Source organism: Malaclemys terrapin, chromosome 10 (assembly GCF_027887155.1).
Source record: "Malaclemys terrapin pileata isolate rMalTer1 chromosome 10, rMalTer1.hap1, whole genome shotgun sequence".
Lineage (NCBI taxonomy): Eukaryota > Metazoa > Chordata > Testudines > Emydidae > Malaclemys > Malaclemys terrapin.
The window spans coordinates 13,825,669-13,837,612 of NC_071514.1; the positions used below are offsets into that span (position 1 = coordinate 13,825,669).

The following is an 11,944-nucleotide window of genomic DNA, read 5'->3' on the forward strand; positions in this document are numbered from 1 at the left end:
AGGAGCCAGTGTGTTTGTATGTGTGTGAGCAAGAGACTGCTGTGCTGTCAAGGAGGGAGGTGGGGGCCGATGTTGGGGGTGTCCCCTCTCCCCCTGCCTCAGGACTGGTTGCTTTTGGCGGCTGTCTGAACTTAGAGACAGCATGCTGACCCACTCACTCTCCCCCAATACACACACTGTCTCTGTTTCCCCACTACACACACACACACTCCCTGTCACACACTCTGCCCCCTTCCCCCCCACACACGTCAGTTGAAAAGGAGCTGCCAATCTAATAGGATGCCCATGGAATGATGGGATTGAGAAACCTGCATCGCTTGACACTGTACCTGCCCCATGAGGCATTACAAATCCTTCCCAAAGCATCCTGCAGCCAGTGGCACAGTGGGATAACTACTCACAGTGCACTGCTCTCTGTGTCGATGCAAGAGCTGCTAGTGCGGATGCGCTCTGTCGACACAAGGAGCAGAATGTGGACATGCAGCAGCGGTTTAATTAAAACTCTTTAATTAAAGTGGCATAACTTTTGGAGACAAACATCTGCAGTGTAGACATAGCCTAAACGTCTTGGCCACCCTAAATCTCGTAGCTTCCAAAAGCCTTTAAGCCACTCAGAGATCTATGGGTTCAGTGTGTGGCATTTTGAAATTAAATCTATGGGGCCAAATCCTCAGTGAGGGCGATGACAATGAAGCCACATGGATTTGCACCAGCTGAGGCTCTCTAGCTCAGAACAACCTGAATGATTTTCAATCTTTATTCTAAAAAGCAGGGAAGTATAGCATCAAAGCCAAAATCCTTAAACTTCCTTTCTTTTCCCCCTACTCTGCCAGTGATTCAATTACTAAAAGCACCCGTCAGCAATTATGAGAAATCTAATCATCTTACTGTACCAGTCGGGGTGATTACTATGTGATATCAATAACATGATCATCATTTTTTAACAGAATCTGTTCTGGAACTAGACATTGTAACCAATTGGCTGATACAAGTTCCAAAGCATATTTTCCAAAGCCCTAGCATTATTCAGCACCTTAATGGTTTCCAATATTTTTTAATAAATACGTTCAACTCAGGTGGGTAGTTGACGGCTCATGTTTTTGCAAGCAGTTCAGTCCGTACAAATTGGAAATGGCATTGACTCTGGAAGCACAGCCTCAGAAAGGGTGACATCACAGCATTGTACATTTCTGATTGGCTGAAGCCAGGCTGTCACATCCCCCTTGTCCGCCCTCCATCCCTCAAATGCTTTCTTTAGTGATGATTTTTACTGAATGTTACAAGTTCATGATGAGGCAGAGTCTGATGATATGGACTTCACTAGGGCTAATCATGGAGTTAAGGGACGATTCCAAATCTGGCCCAGTGGCAGCAGAATGGGTAAATTAAGCTTTTGTTGGTACCTCCCCAGCAGAGTTTGGGTATTCAAATGGTTTAGGCCTCTCATTCTGCACACTGGGCCAGCTCCTCAGCTGGTGTAAACTGGCATAGCTCCATTAACTTAAATATCTAGATTTAGCACAATGTCGTCTGAAAGAGACAAACTCCATTGCACCCGGGCAAGGGCACGTCTTCACTACCTGCCGGATCAGCGGGTAGCAATCCATCTTCACTAGACGCGATAAAATTGATCCCCGATGGCTCTGCCGTCGACTCCGGAAATCAACCGCGGCAAGAGGCGGAAGCGGAGTCGACGGCGGTGGGCAGCGGTCGACTCACCGCCGTCCTCACAGCCAGGTAAGTCGACCTAAAATACGCAACTTCAGCTACGCTATTCACGTAGCTGAAGTTGCGTATCTTAGGTCGACCCCGCCCCGAAGTGTAGACCTAGCCATAGATCCATGCTGGAATCAGAACTCCAGTTCAGCTTTCAGCTGCCATACTGATGGTGGTGCTGTTGCTATCACTCGGGTGCACATTGCCAGACTGACAAAGTTTGCCATCAGGTCCTCTGTGTTTCAAAGCTAACTCGCCCAACCCAGCTGTCCTGAAGTGGGAAGAGGATATCAAAGAGTGATGTCAGAGCAAAGCATGAGTTCACATCACTACGATGAGAAACACACATGATTCCCATAGATACTCTGGTGTAGTCTTTCGGGTGTTTGTGCTGAAATGTAATCAGAGTAAAAAAAAGGGGGGGGAGGGGAGTATAGAGAAGAAAAAAAGAAAGAAAATGAGTTAGCTGTGGGGATCAGCACCAAGCCTCATAGCTCTTTGTTCAGCGGCTGACTTGCATCTGTTCAAGTCGGTTTGTTTTATTAATGCTTGCTGGCCTAGAGCTAAGAGAGCGATGTTAAAGATTCAATGTTAGCACAACACTGACATATAGATTTGTTTTCCATGAGAAAGAAATTAACAGTCACGCGTAAGATTGAACCCGGAGCCTTTGGCTTTTCTGTCCGCCCAGTTTAAGGATTGGCTCAGAGGTGGAGAATGATACATGTGGATTTATTTGTCTGTCCTATCAGCCTAGAACAGGGTGGAGAGCTTTGGCATGCAGGAAGGTTGGTTAACATCAAGCCAGTGGCCTTCATATGAATGAATAATTCTTCTCTCTCTCCTCCCCAAACCTGCCCTTCAGAGAAGAGTTGCTGTAACCTTGGTGGCAATCTGGTGATTTAGGGACCAGAGCGCTTCCCTCCTGCGCACACATATCAGTTAACCATCGCCGTGCTGGGAGTCGCCTTGCTGCTGCAATTCATTCTTTTAGTGTTTATCATTTCTCTTGGAAATGTGTATAGGGAGGAGAATCTCCCCTTCAAAGCACTAAAGGGCCATTCCTCTTTGTAAAGAGATCTGCACACCCGGCACCTCCCACCTATCTCCCTGATCAAAGCTTTAAGACCATGGGTATGGCAACATATTGGGTTACAACTAGGATAGGTTAATAGGATAGGAAAGGGCAGGAAAATTACACACACCTTCAACCCTCTCCCTGCCAAACAACATCAACAAATCCCCAGACTCCTGACTCTGAACTATTTTTTTATATTCATAAACATGCACTTAACTTATTTTTCTTTTTTCACATTTTTGCTGCTGTGCCTGAACTTCCTGGGTCTAGCCAGGGCAGGAACTGGAAGCACTGAAAGGTCATAATTAAGGCTTCTCTGGTGCAATACCCAGCTGATCAGAAACAGAAAGTCCTGGAAAAACTCATGGCAAAAGCTATCATCTGGAGACTTCATTTCTATATTTGCAGACCTAGTGGCTTGGAGAAACACCAGAACTGTCAGGCACCTGTCTTCTGAACCTTGGGAGGGACTATCCATTATTCCCTTACCAACTCACTTCCCTCTCCCCTCCATTGCTTCCAAATCTGAACGATCTATCCTCAGGGAGTGAGAAGGGAGAATTTTATGCAGATTTGAACATTTGCTTTTCTTTAATGATTTAGGTGGGTGTTGCAGTCCCACTGTGACCTTCCTGGGTCGTCAAGTAGTGTAATAAATACATTAGCAAAATAATAAATTCATTATTCTTAAACCACTCCTAATATCCTTGTCTATTTCTCTTCCTGTCCAGAATGTAGCTGTAATCCCACTGCAAGGGGCTTCTAATGGCATCATAATACACAAGTGTTGCTCAAGTCACCAGAACCTCTGAGTTGGAATGGCAGCCTGAATTTATATATACCTTTGAAGGGGGAGACTTTAGTTAATATTATATAAAATAGTCATCTCACCAAGTCTTTTTTCTCACCCTTCACTAGTTCCTGCCCCACTCACCAGTATACCTGTTATCTTCTTTGTCAACTGATTTTGGTCTGGCCTGTCTCTCTCATTCCCGGTTGGAATTTTCATCCCGATTCATCTTCATTCTCATCACCATTTTGACTTTCAAGGCTATTTAACATCCCAACAGGGATGTAATGAGATTTGCAGACTCTACTTTCCTGCTGCGCCAATCACAGTGACCGGCTAAGTACCTACTCATAGGAAGGATGGAAACAGCCCATTTTTAGAAGACTATCACAAGTGTTTACAGATAATAATAAAATGCTTCCCGAGCCTTAATTAACATTAGGGGACAGTGTAGGCCAGGAGTCTGCATGCTGTCCCTGTATTGATAGTGTCCCCAGTCTGAACAATCTCTCCTCCCCTCCAAATGAAGAAGCCTCACATGCTCCACACTGATCTAACCGGTGCACCAAGCATCCATTTTTAATCTTGCCAAATCAATTACAAACATTACAGGCTGCAATTACCTCGGGAACTCCTGAAAAACTAATTAGTACAAGTCCTAACGATGAATTACACCTTTCCTTTGGCTTTATGCAGCAGAATATCTGTGCTCTGAAAGAGCCCACGCATTGCTCAGCCATGGCAAATAGAATCTTGAGGCAGCTCTGAATTATGTTCCCAGGCCACAGTGTGCTTATCACAGGATGGGCCGCAGTGGGCTGAAAGCCAGGGCACCGACTTGCCCAGGGCTCAGTTCAGCATTTTAAGTAGGTGTTGTAAGATGTAAAAAGTCCTGGACAAGTGTCCCACTGGAATGGAGATCCAATGGGAACCGGCAGAGTTCTATCATTGTCATCTACACCAGTGGTTCTCAAACTGGGGCCGCTGCTTGTGTAGGGAAAGCCCCGGCGGGCCGGGCCGGTTTGTTTACCTGCCGGATCCACAGGTCCAGCCGTTTGCGGCTCCCACTGGCCACAATTCACCGCTCCAGGCCAATGGGGGCTGCGGGAAGCGGCGGCCAGCAAATCCCTTGTCCCGCGCCGCTTCCCGCAGCCCCCATTGGCCTGGAGCAGCAAACCGCAGCCAGTGGGAGCCCGGCCTGCCAGGGGCTTTCCCTACACAAGCAGCGGCCCCAGTTTGAGAACCACTGATCTACACCATGGCAATAAAGCAGGCTAACGAGATGGGTCTCTATGCTGGAGACAGCTTGTATCACTGTCCAGCTGATGCTCTCATTCAGTGATGTGAGGATTTAAACAGTCCTCCTTGGACATATGGATGGATCAACCTGACCCAGATCCATGGGGAACCAGGGAAATTAAAGGGAAGGAATGGGATGATCTTAAAAATGAACTCCATTGCTGAGGCTGAAGATAAGAGACCGTTAGTCAAGCCCCAAAGGGTAGAGTTGATTCAGTAACTATCAAGGTCTAATTCTGGCATTGTATTTCTTCCAGGAGTGTATGTCCTTTAATTAAAGACACTGTTGGATGCAAGTGTGTCCACTTACACCCTAACAGAAACTTCATGAAAATGTTAAGAGCTGAAGTCTGCTCTTGGATGGCCACACTCAAGTCTGAAAAATAATTATATTAGATTTAGGTTAAATGTATGTATGACATATATTGTGTCATGGATGTGCCTGGCTCCTTACAGAGCAGATAATGGCCTTGTCCCTGCCATGAGGAGCTTCAGTATAGGTCAGGACTGTAACAAATGACAACAGAGGGAAGGCTTGGGGGAATGCAGGAGGATGAGGGCAAAGGCAGTATGATCACGGAGAGGCTATTGCATGCATCTTGAGGTGTGCAAAGATTTATTTGTTTGTTGGCAGTTTCCCACAGGGAACCGTTAATGTAATCATCATCAGTAATGGACCCTATTCCTCCTCCTAGTCTCCCTTCTTGGTCATGGTGGTTAGCCATCATGGTCCAACTCCTGCTTCTTTGAAGTCAGTAGAAAAACTTCCATTTACTTCACCAATCAGGCCATAGGTGATGGACTGAGGGGGGAAAAGGCTACTTTTGACTCACTAGAGTAATTCCCCTGAAAGTTCTGTCAAAATCAAGGTCAGGTAGCAAACCTAAGTGAAAATCACCAAATGAGTAAAAGGGACATCTGCAAGGAGCCAGTTCTCTCCAGCAGTAGACAATAAAACATGTTTTGCTTTTGATCCAGTCAGTTAAAATATGGATGACTGGGTGACCTGCCAGAAAAGTAAAATGTGACTGCAACATCCCTAGAAATGCCCTGGGGAGCTCTCTTTCCCCCCTCTGCCTGCATGTATACATGCAGGTAAAGAGTAACTGTTTGCAGAGCATAGATCAGCTGTCACTTCCTTGTACAATGTGTGGCTGTATTTTATCAACAAGAACGAGAAGTCATATTTTCTTTTGTGGAATTTGGCAGGACAACTGACTTCTGAGGTTTGGTGCCCAGCTGCGATGTAACGAGGGCGGCAGCTTAAAATGAAGGGTGGGAGGCAACTGAAAGAAACAATCCAGAGTAAAATCGAAAAGCCAGAGAATGTTGACTTGAAGGGAAGCGATAGCCTTCCCCCCCCCACCCCCTCTTGTTAAATCATTGAACATGCAGAATTCTTTCACACAACACAAAGCTCCCTTTTCACAGAAAATAAACAAATATGCACGCACACAAAAGCAGAGCTAATTAAGATCGAGTCATATCTCAATAAATATGCAAATTAAAAATCAAAACAAAGAAATTCTATTTATCACATCATAAAGTTGCAAATTGCTGTTGAGGCTCTTGTAGGCTGCAATAGATGAGGTGACGGGGCTATAGGTTTTAAATTAGTAGGCCAGCTAACACGTGCATGTGTTTTCATTGTAATAGCTGGTGGCTCACCCTCTGTAGCTATATCGCCCCCTCCCTTCCTCTGTACCATGTCAGCATTCGGTGCTATTAATAAACTATATTTGCCTTCGAGTTCCCTAATGTAATGTCATCGGCTTTCCCTTCTGTTTACCTTCCATAAGACAATATCATTATTCTTTGGTGAATCTTCTCTCTCATCTCTTGCTTTTTCCAGCCCTTAAAAAAAATGGGATAGGAAAAAACCCCAGTTCTCCGTGCACTAATATACATGCCGCCAAGGTTGTTCATTACCATGTCTCACGATTTGCATTCTCTCCTGAGGGAACAGGGATGTGTGATATGGAGAGCAGGCATCTCCTAATGAGTTTGGTCCCTTCGTTAGTGGGATTGTAACCTGCTCCCCAGCAGGCTACATGTTGCCATCTTTTCGAAGAACCTCTATTCTGCTTGTTTGAACTGATCCATTTGTATTGCTTTGTTTATGGTCTAATGCACCTACCATAGATCGTGAATTATTTGGATGGAAAATTCTGCATAGCAGAGAGATGTGAGGGGAATTGGCTGGTTTGGGGACATTAGAACATAAGAACAGCCATACTGGCTCAGACCAAAGGTCCATCCAGCCCAGTATCCTGTCTACCGACAGTGGCCAATGCCAGGTGCCCCAGAAGGAGTGAACCTAACAGGTAATGATCAAGTGATCACTCTCCTGCCATCCATCTCCATCCTCTGACAATCAGAGGTTAGGGACACCATTCCTTACCCATCCTGGCTAATAGCCATTCATGGACTTAACCTCCATGAATTCATCTAGTCTCTTTTAAACCCTGTTGTAGTCCTAACCTTCACAACCTCCTCAGGCAAGGAGTTCCAGTAGCTGGCAATGCGACAAAGAGCTTTTCAGCTCCTAAGTCACAGGTGTGATTATTGCTTGTGTTGGTAGTGATAAGATATTGGTACCATCTAACTGCTATTTGTTAGTGAATTGAGCTGGTGGTAACAGTCCATTTCCTTGTGAACATGTGCACAAATCACCGTAGCTATTACCACAGGTAGTTCTAGTTGTTTGTTGGCCAGCAAAGAAGCCAATGACTGAATGACCCAGGGAGACAGAACACTTCTCAGACCCTCGGAGATGGACTATCCAAGTCTAGGTTGGAACGTATCAGTGGTGGAAGTATAGGGAAGCTATCGCTGCTGCTGTCTTTGCTGTAGTTACTCTGTAGCTAGAGAAGGGGAAATTCAGTCTCCAGGGCTGTCAGTTTGTCTCCTTTCACCTGCACTAAAATTCCTAGGAAATAAAAGCAGGAAGATGTACATTCTGAAGTACCCAGAACCTTCTGTTGTCCTCAGGCACTGCTATTTGGTTACCAACCTGAAGCAACTGCACTAATCTGAAAAAAATTACTCCAAATCAGTACTCATGTAATTGATTGAGAATTTGGTCCAGTGTCTCCAAGTTCCATTTCCTTTTTAACAAGTCGCCGGCTCCTTGGGCTGCAAGGAGTATATTATACCAATTATCCCAAAGCTGCACTTTACATTTGTTCTTGGGAGCAAATCAAATCATTGGCATGCTTGTCTAAGGCCTTGGGTGCTTTGGTTTGATGTGATAGACTGCCTGGCTACTCATATAGGGCCTGATAAAGCATGCGGCAGTCTATGAGAACCTTTCCATTGACTTAAATGGACTTTGGAACAGGCCTGTCTTGCTGCTGCCATTGATAAGTCTCCAGATATGAACACCTAGTGCTGTTGTCAAGGCATTTTCAGTAGTAGGCCATCAACTGTGGATCTTGCTTTCATTTTGGTTCACCGGGGCCTGGGTCTGTTGACCATGAGAACATGTTGTAAGGTCTGTCTCTCCTCAGGCTTTTGCCTGTTTGGGGGTGTTTATGGCAAGGATTGGGGCAACGATCTTGACCGTTAGTATTAGTCTGCACGTTATGTATACAGATAGTTTGTACAGTTCCCATAGCCTATATTGATGGGGGCTTTTATCAACTGAAAAAATGCATACAAATAATAAGGTTATGGAGAAATAGGTCACAGAATTGGTGAGGGAGTTGTTCTTGGATATACAGGTACTGCAGGTGAGTCTGAGTCTCTTCTCTAGAACACAGGTGGTTGAATCAGCATGGGGGCAGCTAAGTCCCATCACTACATCATAGATGACTGAATTCCAGTGTATCCAAGAAGCTTGTTGAAACTGGGTAAATAATATCCAGAGTCTTTTATTCTTTTCTTTTTAAAAATTTCTTTATTTCTTTATTTTGACAATCACAAAGAAGCAGCAGCATAGTTTAAAAATGAAAGGGTCTGATTTCCCTGGAGTTTTACTCTTTTTTGAATACTGTCATGGTAGACTGGGTAATTTGTGCCATTCCTGTGTAGTTCAGAAAAAAAAAATCAAAGTCCTCTGGCCGTCCTCTGCACAGAAAGCTGAGATGATTTTTAAGTCGTGTGTAACAACAATTGTTGTGGATTTTTTTCCATGTCACGTGCACACTTTCACTTTTGGGCTCCTTCTGACCCAGATTTCAGGGACGGTTGAAGGGAAGCCAGAAACTATAGAAGTGCATAGTGTTTTCATTTATTTATTTTCAGGCTACACAGACCTATTAAGCATGTGGAGAATCCCTATACAGTACAACCCTCAAGTGAGCGAAGCCAAAGATCATCAGGGGAAGGAGTGGGCACTGCTAGATAGTGTTTGCTTCTGTTTGCAAAGCAGCCCATACACAGTTAAGATCTGGAGGCTCAAAGTGAGGAAAATCTTACATTTTTCTGGAGTGCAGAGCAGTGAGAAAAGAGATCCGTACACCCAACTGCAACGCTCTAAACCTTCAGCATGTTCTAAAACCTCAGATGCCGGAACTGCTATGAGACGGCTGAGAGCTGGGAAAGTATTGTGGTAACTGACATGCAAATGAGCAGAGCACACATTAAAGCTATGTGTTGTCCATCTGCCAAGCCATTCATTGCTCCCAACCTGGAACAGATTAGAAGCACTGACCTAGCGTGGAAGATTGTTATTCCTTTCCCAATCCCCCAAAGCAATCCACTCTCCTACCCTGAGTCAGAGCGAAACCAATGACCTAGAAGTAAATGACTGGGTCCCAGTTTCCCTGGTTCATCCAATCTCCTGACCTGGGCTGGCTTGAAACTGCTGACCTAGAGATGAAGGACTGTATCCTGTTTTCTACCCCCACAAGCCAGCCGGCCCCCTTTCCAGAACTAAGGCCAGATTGAATTAAATGGGAAAGGCTTTCTATCCCCCTAGCCATCTGTCTAGTGGTTACAATTCATTCAGAAATATTTCATTCAGATATTTTAAATACAGAACATATTGAAATGAACTTTGTGAATTCAAGTGTGCGCATAGAACAGTTGTGACCATTCTTGAATGCAAATTGCTAAGTAAGCCTATGGGGATCTTGAGGGATCTTCTGGCTCTACTTTCAGAGAGACAGAAGAAGATGTAAGTGACACCAGCTTAGATTGTCTGTGGATTCCCTTAGACTCACCTCTGAAGTTGGCCCTGCCTCATAAAGACTGGTTGCAAAAAAAGATCTGTCCCTTTTGAAATGACAAAGCTTCAGGTGCTGCAACCCTCCTTGTTCTTGGCATAGCTGTGGTCAATGTCCCTGGAGCCTCTATTTCTGCTTACTCCTCCGCTTCCCCATAACACTCGCCTTTACACAGTGCACCATACAAGGATGTCCCAGCACTTTAACCCACATGGATTAATTAGGTCTCACACGAAATATGGAACAAACAAGATGGGGATGATGGTTAAACCAACAACCTCTTTGTAACCGGATACCGTGTCTTCTCCCCCGTGCCTTAACATGGTTTACTTAACCTTGTAAGCTCCTCAAGACAGGCACTATGTTGTCTGTCTTCAAAGCACCGGGCATGCCTGTGGTGCTGTCTAAACATTAATAACAATAATGTGTCTGTCCCAGGAGGTACATAAATATCATTCTCTTCATTTTACAGATGGGAGAACAGAACAAAGAAGTGATGTGATTTGCCTGATGCCACACTGGCAAAGCCAGGAATAGAACGAGGGAGTCCTGACTCCTAGCCCCATGCTCTAATCACTAGACAATCCCACCTCACTTTGTTGACATTCTGTCTCTTTTATGATTCCTTGGCAGGAGCAGCAGCACCAACAGCCTGGAGATTGATGATGAACCTCCTTGTGGGGAAGATATTGATTACAATACTGACAGCTGCTCTGACCAGGAAGGGGACTTCTCTGAGCTAGACGAAGAGATCCGGGAGATCTCCCTGAGGGCAGAAGGAGAGGTGGAAGAGGAGGGGGCCAGCGAGGGACAGACATGCAGCTCCAGCGTTCTTGGAGGGTTTTACATTTCCAGCCACCAAACAACCAATAGCAAAGCTCTCCCACTCCCATCAACGTCACTCAGCGTGTTTGCTGGGTTTGAAAGCAGCCCTGCGTGAACAGAGCTTTGACTTACCGAGCAATAAGCAAATGGGTCACTGCTCCTCTTTACCCGTTTGCCGGCTTCAGCTTTGTTCCCAGATGTGTTGCCCCAGTTCTGCATGGAAAACTGACTTTATGTTTATGGAAAATATATATAGAGAGAAAGGTTCCCTACCCTGTGCATACAGGGAGGGGTGAGCAGTCACTTGTCCATATGGTGCAATGTGAAGACTTAGGGCATTCTTATACATCATCACCAGTGCAATCACTTTCTCTAATTTAGTTGTCTTGGCTTCATGCAGATTGTCATGATGGTTGATCTTTTGAGTACCTAAGGTATGGGAGAAGAGTCCTTCACCCCAATTCCTTCCCTTACTGTTGTGACTTAGAAAATCTCAGAAGATCTTTTTCTGAAGATTTTTGGCCAGAGTTGAGATATCTGTTTCATTTTATTGCTCTGAGGTTTTGCTGCATGTATCTGAATTCTAGGGGCCTGATCCAAAGATTACCATTGACGTTAATGGGCTTTGGATCAGACCCTGTGTGCTTAATGACTAGCCATATTCCAACATACCTGGAGAACCCACCACCACCACCTACAATAGTAACCAATCCAACCAATAATTAGAATGGAGCAGATTCAGAACCTCAGGCAACTCTCTGATTGGGAACCCTCCAGGCATGCTGCAAAGCTCATCTTCTTTCCTGAGTGCGTGGGGAGGAAGTGGATCAGTACAATGGTATATAACAGGGATCGGCAACTTTTGGCATGCGGCCCGCCAGGGAAAGCCCCTGGTGGGCCAGGCCGGTTGTTTACCTGCCGCGTCCGCAGGTTTGGCCAATTGCGACTCCCACTGGCCACGGTTCGCCGCTCCAGGCCAATGGGGGCTGTGGGAAGTGGAGGCCAGCACATCCCTCAGTCCACGCCGCTTCCCGCAGCCCCCATTGACCTGGAGTGGTGAACCGCGGC

General features: G+C 45.4%; 1 protein-coding gene across 1 annotated transcript in view; it reads left to right on the top strand.

The window, feature by feature from the left end:
• AGBL1 (AGBL carboxypeptidase 1) overlaps positions 1–11,686 on the top strand; it is a 387,636-nt gene extending 375,950 nt beyond the window's left edge. Inside the window, exon 23 of the mRNA XM_054043152.1 lies at positions 10,685–11,686. Within this exon, the coding sequence (XP_053899127.1) occupies positions 10,685–10,991 (307 nt within the window). The 3' untranslated portion in view covers positions 10,992–11,686. The remainder of the gene's footprint in view (positions 1–10,684) is intronic.
• Positions 11,687–11,944: the final 258 nt, after the last annotated feature.